The 15,962-nt window shown below is 41.1% G+C and overlaps 1 protein-coding gene across 6 annotated transcripts in view; it reads right to left on the bottom strand.

The window, feature by feature from the left end:
• The window catches only part of OSBPL6 (oxysterol binding protein like 6), a 198,216-nt gene that overhangs the window by 78,461 nt on the left and 103,793 nt on the right, over window positions 1-15,962 (bottom strand). For all 6 annotated transcript variants that reach the window (XM_037130069.2, XM_037130068.2, XM_037130070.2 and 3 more), the window contains one exon: window positions 7,562-7,770. In XM_037130069.2, coding sequence (XP_036985964.2) covers window positions 7,562-7,663 — 102 coding nt within the window. In that variant the 5' untranslated portion in view covers window positions 7,664-7,770. The remainder of the gene's footprint in view (window positions 1-7,561; window positions 7,771-15,962) is intronic.

Here is a 15,962-nt window from a genome sequence, read left to right as displayed (position 1 = left end):
ATTGGCCCCAAGTCCTAAAGGTTTCCATGGGATGGGTGCAATCTCAAAAAGGCTAAATTAGAAGCAAATCAAGAGTTTACACATTTTTATTTATTTATTTACCTGAGAGAGAGAAAGAGGGACTGAGAGAGAGAGAGACACGTCGATTTGTTGTTCCACTTATTTATGCAGTCATTGGTTGATTCTTGTATGTGCTCTGACTGGAGATCAAACCTGCAATCCTGGCGTATCAGGACGATGCTCTAACCAACTAAGCTACTAAGCTGCCTAGCCAGGACCAGCAACTCAAGACTTTAAATATACCCAGCACTGAGGGCTTTATTCATCTGCATCATTTTAGTGAGGATACTCTGCAGAGTTTCATATCAGGTTAGCATTTCTCTCTGAACTTAAAGTTGGGTCCTAGGTCATCCTGAAAATCCCTGATCCATTGAATTCTCTGTAATGCTAAGAACTTTCTATTCCAATACTGGCAGGTTTCAAATTATATTCCCCCTCATTGATAAGACTGGAGGTTATTTAAATTAGAGGTTAGTTATTAAATTAAGAATGCTTGGATATTTCCCCCCGAGAGTAGAACATTTTTGTTTGAGGTTACACTACTATATTTTTTGTAACTTGAAGATGGAAATAGTTCTTATATTTGAAAGACAGAAACATTATACTTCAAATTGATGATTTCATTTAACAAAGCTCTTTGAAGAACATGCTTCAGGGGTCCAAGCAGACGGACATATTCCTAGTCAGTTCATGTACTCTGGGGGATATTTTTACCAGCCTATTGGTCCAAGAAGAAAACTTGTGAAAACCCTGTACAGAAAGTATAGATGCCGATGAGGAACACTTTTACTGTGTGGTTTTCTAGGCACGATCTTCATGGATAATGAAAGCAGCATGTAGAGCAGATGCTGCCAGGATCCGAACTGGTGGGTAGGACTCCCTGCCATGGTCCCATGAGCGCCACTGGATCGCAGTTGGGGACAGACAGCCTTCACATGTCATCATGGACATTAGCTGAGGCTGTTTAGAAATGTATTGCTGTAGATAATATGTAGGGAACATTCATAGATGCCCATGTAATGGAAATATTCTATTAGTTTTTACAGACTGACCATGACACAGGATTTCATTTTATAAAACCTAGCAAGAAGATTAACTAGCAGACTCTTATGACTTATTCATAATATAGTTTTTTCTTGAAAAGTCTTTTACTTTATGACCTCTGAGCTTCAGCAAACTTTAAATCATTATAAGGAATGGCCCATCCAGTATTTTTTTTTTTATTTCTCACTGAACAAAAAAGATGACCCATTTAAGCATTTAGGACATCTAACCCGGGAGAGATATAACAACCTGCTCTAGTGACAGACACCATCACCTGGTAATTACGCATTCCAAATACTAAGCTCTTACAGCAATAGTGTCTGATTTTTTTATGAGTTGCTAATGATACAAATAAAAAGAATCGATGACTCCAAATAGGTATCTTGCTTTTAAAAAGTGCAGATCCTTGGGCCTGATCCCAGAAATACTGAAACTATCTCTCTACAGGGTGATCTAGGTCTTCCATACTTTAAAAAAGGCTCTAAAATATTGAAATGAATGGGTGAGTATCAAAATGCACAAACAAAATCCAGTCAGCTGACCATATACTTAGCCTGTTATATAGTATTTCCACAAAATGAATTCTATGAGAGATTAGGAAACAATAACCTGTTTTAAGTAAAGAGTTACTTTCCACCCCACCCATATCTTTAACATGTGGGTTGAAGGTTCAACTGTTGACTGGTATCACTTCCTTCATAAGCCACAAGTCACTTATGCCACCACAGCAGGACTGGCGGCAGCCAGTCAAAGGTCTGTGTTGCCCTAACTCCCCCCTGCACCTTAGGACCATCCTTCTTTTCTTATTTTTAGCTTTGTTTTTACTGTTTACAGTCACACTATTACAGTTGTCCCCATGTCCCCCTCTGCCCACCTCCACCCAGATCTCCCCCCGCCATCCCTCAGGCCATCACCACTCGGTTTTCTGTGTGTATGGGTCAGGCATGTACGTTCTTTGGATGAAAGAAAGTGGACTGTCCTTCTTGTCCTCTCAAAATTCAGCCCTCTCGGAGACTCAAAACTTCTGATTACACTACTCGCTCTCCTTGCTGTCGTCTCCCAGTCTCATGACTGCTCCTTCACAGCTAACCAAGGCCTCTGAAACCTGGTTCACAACCTTCCTCTCTGTGCCAACTCCTCTTGCATTTAGCTCAAATATCTCCTGGGCCGCATACCATGAGGTGCCAAGGGTGCAAGATTGAAAAAAATAAAGCCCCCATTTTCAAGGAGCTTTCATTTCAGTGATAGGGAAGAGAAGAAAAGATACAAATATAACTGATAAATATGTAACATGCCTGGTGGTGCTTAATGCTCTGTAAACAAATAAAACAAGTGGACAGTGAGTGATGAGGACATGCGTGGATGGGAAGAGGGCTACCCAGAAAGGGTACTTTTGGAGAATACGTCAAGTGTATGAGCAAACCTGGGGATGCATGAAAGTAAAGCTAGACTCAGGGAGCTAAAAATGCAGAGGCCCCGAGGTAGGGGCATGCTCAGCACATCTGAGGGAAGTGCTGGAGAGAATTAAGTAAAGTGAAACCTGGTAGATGGGACCACAGATGTAGGGAGATCCACATTATTAATGACCTTATGGACAACAATCGGCAATTCTAACATTATTTGGAGAGAGACAGGAAAGCACTGGAGGGCTTGGAGCAGAGAAGCAGCTTGATCTGACTTAGGTCTTGACAGGATCACCCTGACTAGTCTTTAAAAAAGGACCTCCATGTAGGATTGGAAGCAGGGAGACCAGCCTGGGTGAGAAATGATGGCGGCTCAGGCCAGGGTAAAGGGGTCAGCAGTGGTCAAAGGTCAGGTACTTCCCAAAGGCAGAACCAACAGGATTCACTGAGGGTTTGGCAGCAGGGTGTGAGAGGAGGAGAGGAGTCAAGGACGGTTCCTGGCAAGGTTTCTGGGTTTACCAAATGAAAGGACAGAGTTCTGTTCACTGAGATAAGCAGTATGGGGAAGAAGTGGATTTGAGAGGAAAATCAGGAGTTCAGTTTTGAACATGCTTAGTTGAAATGTCTTTTCAACGCCCGAGTGGAAATTACCCTTAGTCACTTGACTTGATAGCCAAGATCACAGCTGGAAAATTCAAATGCTTTCGGGACCAGGCAGGAAACATAAATAAGTACTGAAATATAATAAGGAGAGGTAGGGTCTGTTGCTATAGTCAATAACATTGTCTATTGTCGGCAATGTTGTAATAACTATGCACAGTGACAGATGGTTACTAGACTTACTGTGTGATGACCACTTTGTAAGGTATATAAATGCTGAATCACTATGTTGTATACCTGAAACTAATATAATACTGCATGTCAACTACAATTAATTTAAAACCATTGATATTTACAAAAAAAACACAGTAAGAAGAGGCAGAGACTACAACTGGTCAGAGGGTAAATGTCCCATTTGAAGGGGAAGCTGCTCCGGAGCCCAGTCCAGTGCTGACATTTGGAATCTGGGCCCAGTGTTCCTAGGTCTTCCCATTTCTTAGCAGGAAGAAGAATCTGACTTTCTAACATCCATATCTTAGGGAAATAAAATAAGTTCCACAGTATAGTATATCCTAGGAGCGCTCAGTTAACGTTCTAACTGCAGGTGTTATTGGCGTCTTTAATTTATTAATATACACAGCAAAAAGAGGTTGGTTTAGCATTTTTCTAACTTGCTTGACAATCGAATCCTCTCTTCATGCAACACCTCAAGGGACAAGCTTTCCTTGGTGCGTACATGGGAAGTGCTTATTCATGCACATGTCCCAGATGTCTGATCAACTGCTTTATTTCCTTTTTGAATATCTTAGTACTTATATTTCTTGCAGCTTGTGAGTCACAGTTGATCACATACACACAGACACACAGCCAAATCTGTCAGGTGTTCTAACATCTAGTATCAGACTTGGTCCAAACGTAAACGAAGTACTTATTACAGCGTTCTGAACTGCTAACTACTGAATGGAGTCTTGACCTTCTCATCGGTGAAGAAACACGGAGTGAAATCCCAGGAACACTGACTGAACAACTTCATTTCCCGACTCCTCTCCCTTCTGCACCTGTTGGGCTACATGCTTTACTGACAGGTGGACGGTCCATCATTACTATGCACTTGGCAGACACTCTTTGTTTTGTTTATTTATGAGGAAGGAAGAAGGGAGAAAGACAAATAAATCTGGGATGGAAATTCTGTAATAAAAAGACAAGACCAATATTGCTGCAGGTCTTTAAAAATATACTCGAGGATATATTACAATATTTGAGGTGCAGGGCCTGTCTGAAGCAGTAGAGTGCGTAGTCTATAAAAGAACACACGATGCAGTTGGGTAGAGCAGCACATTTAAAACAAACAACATAAACATGTCACATATTGCCCTGGCCAGGTGGCTCATTTTGTTGGAACATTGTCCCGTGCACCAAAAAGGTCACAGGTCTGGTGCACAGGAGGCAACTGACTGATGTTTCTCTCTCACATCAATGTTTCTCACTTTCTCAATCAACAAATGTCAATAAACACATCATCGGGTGAGCACATTTAAAAAAAGTCACATATTGTCATATGTCATGACATTTTGACATACTGTCAAAAACTTCTATGACAGTACACAGAAGGGAAGCAGCAATGTGGGTTTGAATGGCCGGTGAAAGTGTCGCCTGCGTTGGTCCTTGAAGCACAGTAAGGTGTCAGATCGAGAGCAGGACGGTGGGAATTCCATGCAGGAGAGACCAGGGCAGAGGGAGAAATGAGGCAGTTCTAGGAGCCTGAGTAGACAGGACTGCACAGGTCGGGAGGACAATGGGACACTGGGGCCGGATCACATCGTGGTGGCTGCTGAATACCCGGTAAGGAAATACGGCCTTCACCGTGCAGGTCGTTGAAGGATTTGCGAGTCTTCGAAGGATACTGGGCAGGAATCTGCCATATTAAGGAAATTTGATCTTATGAGGTCTCGGGGAGAAAGTGAGGCGAGAGGACTTTGCAGGATCCTGGGGTGAGGTGAGGAGAGTCTGGGCTGGATAGTGAAGAGTGGGAACAGAAAGAAAGCATGATACTTATGGAGGAAATAATGAACAGAACTTGCTAGCCTACTGAATGTGAGAGAGGTGCATGAGAAAGGAATGGCTTTGACCCTGGGTCAGTAACATAATGACTATCCCGACAGCAAACTGGTTTATACATATTCATTTATGGTGACATTGGTACATCCAAGGAAAAACGTCCAATCAGTTAATTAGAGATCTAGGACTAGAACTTGGGAAAGAAAGACAAATAATGAACACTAAGGCGCCACAGTGTTCTCAGCTGTGCTACATCCTTTATGTACATGATCAACCCAGGAGAGAAACAGGGATGGACTTTGCAGTTTGGCGCCATTCACAGATGTCAGTCAGGTCAAGAGAATAATGACATTCAGTGAAGACCAATTTATCACAATTCCTCTATGTCCCTTCCCTTTGAAAACAGTCACACAAAAACAAATGCAGAAAAACACACCACATCCTATCACATCACAAGATCACTCAAAATTCTGGTTTCCGTAAGTTAATACTGGATTCTAGGAAGTGCTAGAGACAGGGAACAGAAAACACAACTGTAATGGTTCTTTTTTCTTCTTTCCCTTGAGAAAAACAAAATGACAAAAAAAACAGGAGGCAGGAAGAAACGAGGGGAGAAGTATTTGGGAGAGTTTCCACTTGCTGAGATAAACAGGAATGAAAGCAAACTCTTTCCTCAAATAACAACAAACATTTGAACACTGCCTCCCTAGTTTTCTAGAACTCATTATCAATTTACAAACACATTATCTGATTCCCATCATGCACCTTTCCACTCACAAGCCAGCAAGGCGCCACGCGTGCCACCTTCCAACTCCCTCCAGCAGACCAGGGTCTCAGTGTCTTTGTTTGGCAGGCCCACGAGCACATCAACAGTGATGACAGGTGTTTAAATGGCCGCCATTAGTCTTTTCCATTTGTCACAACTCTCCAGGGTGAGCTGAGTCCATCCCTTCCTTCCCTCAGCCACCAGAAAGGCTGTGCTGCTTAAAATGTCTCTCCATTCAAACACCCAGGGCCAGGGAAGAGGAAAAAGCCGTAAGAAAGGACGAAGGAGTGGGTGAAGGGTAGACTAAAATGGCAAACTTAGAAAGCATCTTCTCAGCACGCAGTAGTTACTTATAATATAATGTGTTTTCATTCATGGTACCCTTTCTTTTACTCTACAGATGCAATGCTATAAACATTACAACTGCATGCAATCACACATTTAGCCAATAGTATAACTGCTCTTAATGAACAGAACATAAATGTCCTCATTGAACTCTTTAACAAAGGACAATATCAAAAATTCCCCAAGACCCATAGCAGAAACGTCTGCTTACAATGTGCAAAACATACACACACCAGGAATTGCTGATTCTTACAGATTCCCTGGAACCTCTTGCTAGAAACGAGAGAGGGAGGGAGAGCTGGGAGGGTTTGCAGACTAAATGTCCCTGCATTCTCACCGCCTAAAGAATAAATTCACATCTGGAACTGGTTGCCTCAAGACACAGGTCTATACTATGGACAACTGAATAATGGATGGTTGTATTTCCAGAAACCAGGCAATACACTTTGAATACACAAAATACAGGGGGGAGAAACCTTGCAAAAATGTTTGCTAAGTGAATGCCCCCCTGAAGAAAAGTTTTTATAAAAAGTTAACTACACTTGCTTACTGTGAAATTCCAGATACACAACAAAAATCTTATCACAGATATCATAATGATACACAGTAATACTGAGACAAGTACTGGGCAAAACAATCATCTGTTTTGACGATTTAAACAATTCCTACAACCAATCCCCACACAACTCAGACTGCAGTAGCAAGGAATTAACTCTGTAAACAAAAGTTACTTAGAGTTGGCTCAATGGAATAATTAAGCAACAGTAATTCACTTCCTCTACCGACTTTAAACATTGCCTGGGTTCTTATTGCCCTTAATCCCCTGATACTACAATTTTACTTATAATCTAATTCCTGAATGTGTTGCTAGATTCCATGGAACAGCGAAGAGAAGTCAGTGCTTTGCAGTCCAGTGGGAGACTAACTGAAAGCAGACGTTTGCAGGCTGAGGTCCCTTTCTACCTCCAGGGATGAAGAGGGGGAGCAAATGGTTCGAGGCCCAGAGGCTGACTCCCTCTGCCAGGTGCAGACAGTGAGGAGCACACTGCAGGGCTTCCGGCCAACCTTCTGTGCTCTGCACGCTAAAAAAAAAAATCCTGATAACAGAAAAGCAAAAACTGGATCCCCATGACACTGCCAGGTAGATCTACAGAAATTAGTGAGTTTTCCTGTGGAATAAAATATCTTCACAACAAAATTTCAGAATTAATTAGCAATCCCACCACACTCGAATGGTACTACATTTGCATAAGATAACAAAATGAACTGTGTAGTCTTCCCTTACCTGTCTACTGTCCCTCTGGGAGGACGTTGAAGAGGAGGCACTTCTGTGGGTGGGAGTGGACGTTTTATGAGCAGGGGATATGCCCTTCTCGTCTGAACTCATAGCTGCAGTTAGAGTCTAGTCGCGTGCACTTAAGATCATCCCAATGGTCTCAAGTTCAGACAAGGAAGTAGATAAATTTTCAGCTTCAGTCCATTTCACAGACCAGGCTTGACAGAAAAGAGAAGGCAAATGGTCAGGGTGTCCAAAACATCTCAAAGCAAAACAAACAAACTACAACTCATGTAAACAATTTTTAAAAATTAAAAATTATATTCAGGAAAAATGTTAGTGAGAGGAAGAACTCTGACACATTAGGAGGTATGTCTTCCTCTAGATCTGCAAGGTGGAGGCTGAAAGCCTGAACAGACACCAAAAGTCTGTCACCAGGGAAAGTGGGAAGAAACCATACGCTCAAGTCACACTCTGCCCTCACATTCTCCTTGTTTTAAAGCAGGTCAGCAGTGCTAAGTCAAGGGTTTGGTCATCTGCTCCATTGCTAAATGCACTACAAAAGGAACTATGAACTCTGTTAGTAGGTTGCACCTACTTATTTTTTATTCCTGGAGTGTAAGAATGGCTATGACATTAAAATATATATATATACTAATTTCATCTATAGCAAAGCACATTTTCAGAAACTGGCTAAACAAAATTCTACACCATAAAAAGACCGCCGATTTAAAGTCAACATAAACATAATTTTTACGTTCAACGAGAAAAGTATTGTGGCTGGAAATAACAGCAATATGAAAGATGAACATCCAATTTTCCCATCTCATTCTTCCTTCTTATCAACATTAAGTACCGTAACAGTTGCATTCATGCCGAGTGACATAAAATTCAGATTTATGACCAGAGACCTAACTAAAGCAAAAGGTAGCAGGGAAGAAAGACTTCTAGAACTTGCTGTTTAAAGGCATCATAACTGGTACGTGTTCAGAAAAAAACATTTGAAACTGGGGACTACCCAGCCTGAGCTAAGTTACGATGTGGTAACACAACCACAAAATCTCAAGCTCCTACAGGAAGGTTAAGAAATAAACCTTTAGGTTCCTTTAGGTCAGCTGCTGCCCTACTCCAGGTCCTACTCATCCAGGCCGGAGACGCAGTTCCCAGGTGAAGGAGGGACAGAGCCACGGCTGAACCACGAGACAGTTCATACCACTTTTACTTGGAGGTGGCATGTCTTAGCTCATTGCACTCACATTTTATTGGCCAAAGAAAGTCACATGGCCAAACTGAGGTCAACAATGCATGCAAGTATAGCCCTCCCAGAGGGTGAGGCAGTGGATAGTAGCAAATAATAATATAATCTACTATACGCACCATAAAAAGATTAAAGGTACAGATGAAAATATTTCAACTGTCTCTAGTTTCATCCAGTAGTAACAATGGTTACTACTGGTTCATGTTACTACTGGTTCACCCAGTAGTAACAATGGTTAACATTTTGGTTCTGCTTTAACCAAAGTAGGAGAATAATGCCCACACTATCTGCAATATGGTTTCTTCAATCAACAATGTATTGGTGAAGGTCTTCCTCGTGAACAAAGACACTTTGACGTCACCACTCTTAATCACTACATATAAGGCCACCACACGATATACCACAATATATTAAGCCATTCTCGCACTGGGGCATTTAGGTTGTATTCAGTGCATTTTGAAACATTGAGTCTTACCATGGAAGAGTTTATAATAATTCTATATTCATGGTTTATTATTGTAAAAATGACTTTGTGGATTTCAACACCTTTTTGCTTTATTTGATATCCTCTGCTCTTTCTGTTTGCAAGTGATAAAATCTGTTCATAATTTTACATTTAAACTTTCTGTAGCATTTTGTATTGTGTTCCTGTAGTAATGATCACGTTGGGGTGCTTTTTAAAAAATGTAATTTTAATGAAGTTGTTCCCATTTCCATTTAATGTTATAATAATAGTTGACCCTGCCTCTCGTTTGACGTTTTCTGCTTCTGGGTTCTCCTGTTTACTTTAATGCTTGATGGCTTTCTAAAAAAATAATCCGCTTCTCCTTACGATACTGATTTTTATATGGTTTTAACTGACCTTTACATTTGCCATTAATTTGAAAGATACGATTTCCCTTTTAAAGTTCTACTTCTGTTTCCCTTTATGTTTCTCTAAGTCACTCTTAGAACCACCAGTGTGCAAATGACTAAGGCAAGAGTAAAACGGTATCTTCTGAGTCCCCTCCACCCACCTAATGCCACTCACCACCCCCCAAAAAAAATTCTGCTCCCCGTCCTCTTTTCAACCTTGGTGGTTCCATCTGGAGTTGTCGAGAATCACACTTAGGATTCCGGAGCAATGCCGAGGAGCCGACCAGGGTCTCCGAGTGTGAGAAGATAGAGCAACAAAAGCAAAGCCTTTCTGTCCTTTCTCACGAGCCTCCTTTTCTGCAAGTGCAGCTGACCTTTGTCATAAGACCTGGCGACCTGGCTTGATCAAGATTTTCCTCAATTTGGAATATAGCCTTCATAAAAGTAGGGTATAATCCTCTATAGTTTTGATCTTAGATTCTATTTTGAGTTAAGTGTTTGGGTTATTAATGGCTGGTCTTTTTCAATATTTGCTCGACTAATTACAGAGTATTAGGAGGAGCCACATTAGCGGACCCCATGCCTAGCCACCGGGGGCAGGGCATTCTTATTGACTGATCTTATCAATGCAAATGTCACCACCCTACTGGGTGGAATATATTAGTTTTCCATCAAGATCATGATCAGAGCAATGAATGCCTATTGTCATTATATATTGTGGTCATTACATTGTCATTATAAAGTTTTTCTTTTTCCTAAAAGAGAAAGGGTAGGCAATCTGTTGTATTTCTAAGGTCATTAACTCATGGGTAAGAAAAAGAAAATCAAGGACTAATTTCAAGAACATAAGCACTAGAAATCAGTGTAAGATTGGATAAGCATTTTCCTACAAAATGCCTAAAAGGATTTTAAAAAAGGACCATTAGTACTTATACTAGGGAATAGTGACCACCACATGTCACAAAATCAAAAGACTGTTTTACTCAGGGCCCAAAAGAGGATGTATGAAACCAACACAGGATTTCCCATTTCGGGACAGTGAAGTGATGTTATAGGAGGAGAATCTGGCAAACTCCACCAGCTTCCTCCAAAGGGATGGGGCACAGGGTAAGGCTCCCCACACGCGAAGAGCTTTCTGAGGCCGTCAGCAAGAACACAGCCTGCCTTTCCCTCTGCAGCCTTCCTCAGTCTTGGCCCTGGAAGAGCACCATGGACAGGTCCCAGTGAACCCCCAGTTCGGTCTCGCCTCCCCAGGCTCCCTTCTGGTGCAGATGCCTACAAAACCAAGAAGGAAAAAAGTATAGAAAGAGACAAGTTCTCTGGCTGTGACTGACCAAGATTCTAATTCTCCCAGTCTCCTACAGCCCTTTCCTAAGTAAATGAAATAGACAAACCTACACTCTGCATCACCCAGCCCTCCAAGGTGAAGTGTAAGAGGAGGATTTGAATGTTAACCAAGTAATATGAAGGGTGCCAAGGATAGTTGGCACAATCCTTTGACAAAGAGCAGATCTCACATAAAGAAGAATGTTTAAACAAATATGTCCATAAAATACAATGAAAGATTATCCCTCCAAAGGAGAGAAAACTATTATGTGCAAGAGATAGACTGAGGGCTTATTTGTCACGTTAACTCTGGTAAAAGACAGAGGTAGCTTTGGAGCACACAAGTACTTTACATGTTCACCACATTTTTATTAAAAAATGGAGTCTTCATACAAGAGGTAAGACAGGCTCAGCTGCAATGGCAACTGGCATAGGTAAGAAATGAAGGAAACGAATAATGACACCAAATTTAAGAGCAGGAATTAAAATGATATTAGTGAAGCACAGGATGATTCTGCAGAAAAATCTAGTCATACACAGATCAGAAAGGTAAAATTGAGGAAATTACCCTGCAAACAGAAAAAAGAGCAAGAAAACGTTAACCTTTACACTTTTAGTTCAAGTGTCATCATCTACTCGTAAAACAGCGTGCAGTATAGGCGTCTGGATGGCTTGTTTCTGGAACTTCTATTTAATATTTCCAGACTGCCACTGACCCCAGGTGACTGAAACCTCGGAAAGCAAAGCCATGGACAAAACATACAAAAGGGAAACACGGGTTTCATAAACGATTAAGGAACAGCCATGTCTTTAAAATGACAATAAAAAGACAATGTTCATTATGTATTTTTTAAGGTTAATTTTTTATTTCTAAAACTTGTATAAAGTTTTCAAAAATGGGTACGGTATTAAGTTCCTGTCATTTCCCAAAGTCTTGTAGTCAGGGCAGCGTTAGCCTGAGAGGCAGATGGGGCTGTGCCGCCAGAACAGGAGCAGGAGCCAGGCTCCTGAGTGACTGGCGCGTATTTCTTCAATTCAGATGATATACGGGGAAATCACTTCTGGCTGTCCAGATTACATACAACTATGCCAAAGATGTGACTGGGTTCAAGAGGGCAAAATAGCTCCTTACTATACTTTAGACATTTGTATTTCAGGTATAAGTAACAGTCTTGTAACCCCGAAGGTTTTCAAGTCCCTTAGGTCACATTGCTTCTAGTTTTCTTCAATAATTTAAGAGCTGTTCTACTTACCTATTGGTAACTTCATATGGAAGTGTTCTGAAAATCAGCTTAAATTGGTCATTCTCAAATACCACACTGATCTCTGTTGAGTTATAATGTGATAATGTCTGTATTTGAAAACTATAATTTGAGCTGATGTATTTTCTAATGAAGACATTGGGTCCTGGATTTAGTGACTATATATACTTTCCAATCTAGTTTTAATTTTGTACTTGGTATGGTTTTATACTTTAATTCCAGGAACATGGCCCAACTCTCTCCTCCTTCAGGTTTGTTGGTTAGTGGGCATTATACAATGAGTTGTTCTCAGAACTGAGTCTTCAAAAAATTGTGTTTGGAAATAGATTACGGAATATTTCTCATCCTGAACAATCAAACTACCACTTATACTATTTCCCGATGTAATCCTTCTTCTCTGGACATCTATTAATTTTCTAATTAACAAAGCATAAATGGCCTTTCAAAAAATTATAGAGTAATAAAACGGCACATCAAAAATATTAGCTGAGGTCAAAGTCCCAAGAAGGGGTTACCATAACCTCCTTCTCAGCATTCCGTAGCCTGTCAGGGAGAAAATACCGAGAAACATGGCAGGCTCCTTCTGTGCACCAGGCACTTCCCACCCACGCCCAGTAACTCTCCCGTTGTTCAGTGTACAGATAAGGAAAGCAGAGATGAGAAAGCTTATTAAGTCTATTTGACATCAAAGCCCTGGTGGCAAATTCTTTCACTATACTTTACCCTTGATTTACTAATAAATTAATAAATAAACTAAGCATCAAATCCAATCTTTTAGAGTACGGTACATTACTGATGACATACAATACTAATTTACAGAGCTTCTTAATCTGGGGGGACATGAACAGGTTCAGCACATTCTTTAAATCCCAGAAATATGGGAAGTGTTGGATATTACATGTATTATATTTTCTTAGGGAGATATTCAATAGCTTTCATCACATTATCAAAAGATATCCTTGTGAGTTTATATTTCTAAAATGATTGTTAACAGTACAAGTTTAAAAAAATCCCTGGGCATAAAACCTGTACAACATATTTAATATAATGGGATCGCAGGACATTTGATTTCGAAGGGAGTCTCTGTCACGGATTCTTGACAAGGTCATTCTAATACCATCACTGAATAATTTTACCAGCGCTAATTTCCTAGGATTTGCCAGCCCCTTTTCATCCATCACTTTGTTTCTGACCCTAGCTGACATGTTTTGAAAGGAAGCTTTGGCAATGTCCTAATTCACATTTTAACAGGAAAAATAACATTGGGGAATACGGTTCCCACGACTGCCAAGAGGTACTGATTGTCAGCAGAGTGCAATGAGTTAGCAGCAGTGGGAAATACCAGAAGATCTTGCCTCTGCTTCGTGACCTTCAATAACAATTCACATGTCGAGTTGTGAACCTTTACTGGGGAACCAATAGCACACACCTTCTAGAGCATTTTCTGTCAAAACAACAGCTTCTCTACTGCGTCAAGGCAATGCTGAAGAACTGGCTGAAACGGACGGAATGGCCGAGGTGAAAAAACGTTCCTGAATTACCATATTAGATTGCTGGTGGGGACACAAAACGGTAACTGCTATTGAAAATGGCATGGAAGTTTCTCAAGAAATTAAAAATGAAATTGCCATATGATTCCATCATTCCAGTTCTGGGTACTTATCAAAAAGAACTGAATGCAGATGTGAAAGATATCTGTACACCCGTAGTCATAGATGCATTATTTATAATAGCCAAAAAGTGAAAACAACCAAAGTGTCCGTTTCTCTGTGAATGGATAAATGGAGAAACAAAATGTGTTATATTCATACAATGAGATATGACTTAAAAAGCATGGAAATTCTGACACATGGTACAACATGGATGAACCATGAATATGTTGTGCTTGGTGAAATAAGCCAGACGCAAAAGGATAAGTATTACATGACTCTACTTATCTGAAATAGCCAGAACAGTCAAACTGATAGAGGCAGGAAGTGGAAGGGTGGTTGTCAGGGTCCATGAGGGGGAGGGAATGCGGAGTTCATGTGTAATGGGCAGAGTTTCAGTGTGGAAGGTGAAAAAGTTCTGGAGGTGGAAGGCAGCTGTCTTAGTCCATCTGGCCACTGGAATGAAACCCCATAGACCACATGGTTTATAAACAACAAGCATTAATTTCTCATAGTCCTAGGGCCTGGGAAGTCCAGAGTCATGGCACCAGCAGATTCAGTGTCTGGTGATGGCCTGCCTCTGGTTCATAGATGGCCGTCTGATTGTTGTGTCCTCTTATGCTGGAAGGGGACAGGGATATCTCTTAAGTCTCTTCTATCAGGGCACTAATTCTACTCAGGAGGGCTCCACCCTCATAACCTAATCGCCTCCCAGTGGCCTCAGCTCCTAACACCATCACCTCGGGGATCAGGATTTCAACACAGCAGTTTGGGGAGGACACAGACATTCAGACCATAGTGGTGATGGTTACCGAACAAAGGGAACATGTTCAATGTTGCTGAACTACACAATTAACAATGGTTAAACTGGTAAATTTCATGTATATTTTACAATAAAAAGTTCCTATATTATCAGCTGTAATTACTTTTATAACATGCAGGCATTAATATTACACTAATTTTGCTTAGGTTTCATCTTCTTCATAAAATCTTTCCTATTCTATTAGACAGAATTGTGACTTGAATTTGTATTCGTTCTATACTTATGCGTATATATTATTGAACAAGCACTACACTCTGTTTATTTGCTCTGATTCTGTACAATTTTTGAGGGTGGGGACTCTATCACTTTCGTTATTGTTGTCAATGTCACAGGCCACAAAAACCACTCCCACTGTTTACCGGGCTTATCATTTTAGTTAAGACCGAAGTCCTGTATCAGGCCCATTAAGAACAGATGACTGTGCTCACAAGCTGCCTGTAGAGAACCACCCTCATGTCAGTTTTTTATTTCACTCTATTTGCTCAAAGATAACCCAAAGTAATCCAAATAATTTGCAGATTAGAGTTCTCTATCAGTTTGGCAGCCAGCTGGAGAGAAAGTATGCGCAAAGTTCAATATTCCCAAAAGAAAACCTCTGGGTTGTCCTCAAATAAAGACCCCTCTCCGCAGGCTGCTAATGGTACTCCAGAGGCCAGGACCATTATTAGGTTCTGTTCTCCCTGGTGCTGAGTCGTACATTAGGAATAGGAAGAGAGGCAGCAGGCAGCAGTGTAATCCTTTCAAAACACCACTAATGGGTTAGCCTGGATGCACAGAATCACTGCACCTGCCACCTACCTAACTTACTAGCCATTATCTTCCTAATCACAGATATTTCATGGTCAGGAACCTTAATCACAATTTTTTTTAAAAAACTGTCATCTTTCCAGAATAGCAATGGTTATGCAATCCTTTACATATCAGGGTGCCCATAATTCTACTTGCTTTGGCATCCAGTGTAAGCACTGGTTTCAATTATGCTTATTCATTGTTACAAGAGGGAGGGAACAGCTGACAAGAACTGTGGATCTCCTGCCAGGCCCAGGTCCTCCAGCCCTGTGAACTCAGTGAACTGAGGTGTGGCAATCTGCACACACTGCAGCAGTGAGCTGGGCTGAGCTGGCGTGTACCAGCTCGGGGGACAACTGTGTGCGCCCCTCCCTAGCTCAGCCTTCAGAGACATCCTCTTGGGAACTGAAAATCAGCCATGCAAATTCATGCTTTTTTTGGAGAGCCT

This window comes from Artibeus jamaicensis, unplaced genomic scaffold (assembly GCF_021234435.1).
Source record: "Artibeus jamaicensis isolate MK-2021 breed Jamaican fruit bat unplaced genomic scaffold, CSHL_Jam_final contig_391, whole genome shotgun sequence".
Taxonomy (NCBI): Eukaryota; Metazoa; Chordata; class Mammalia; order Chiroptera; family Phyllostomidae; genus Artibeus; species Artibeus jamaicensis.
This window is presented reverse-complemented; position numbering and strand designations above follow the sequence as displayed.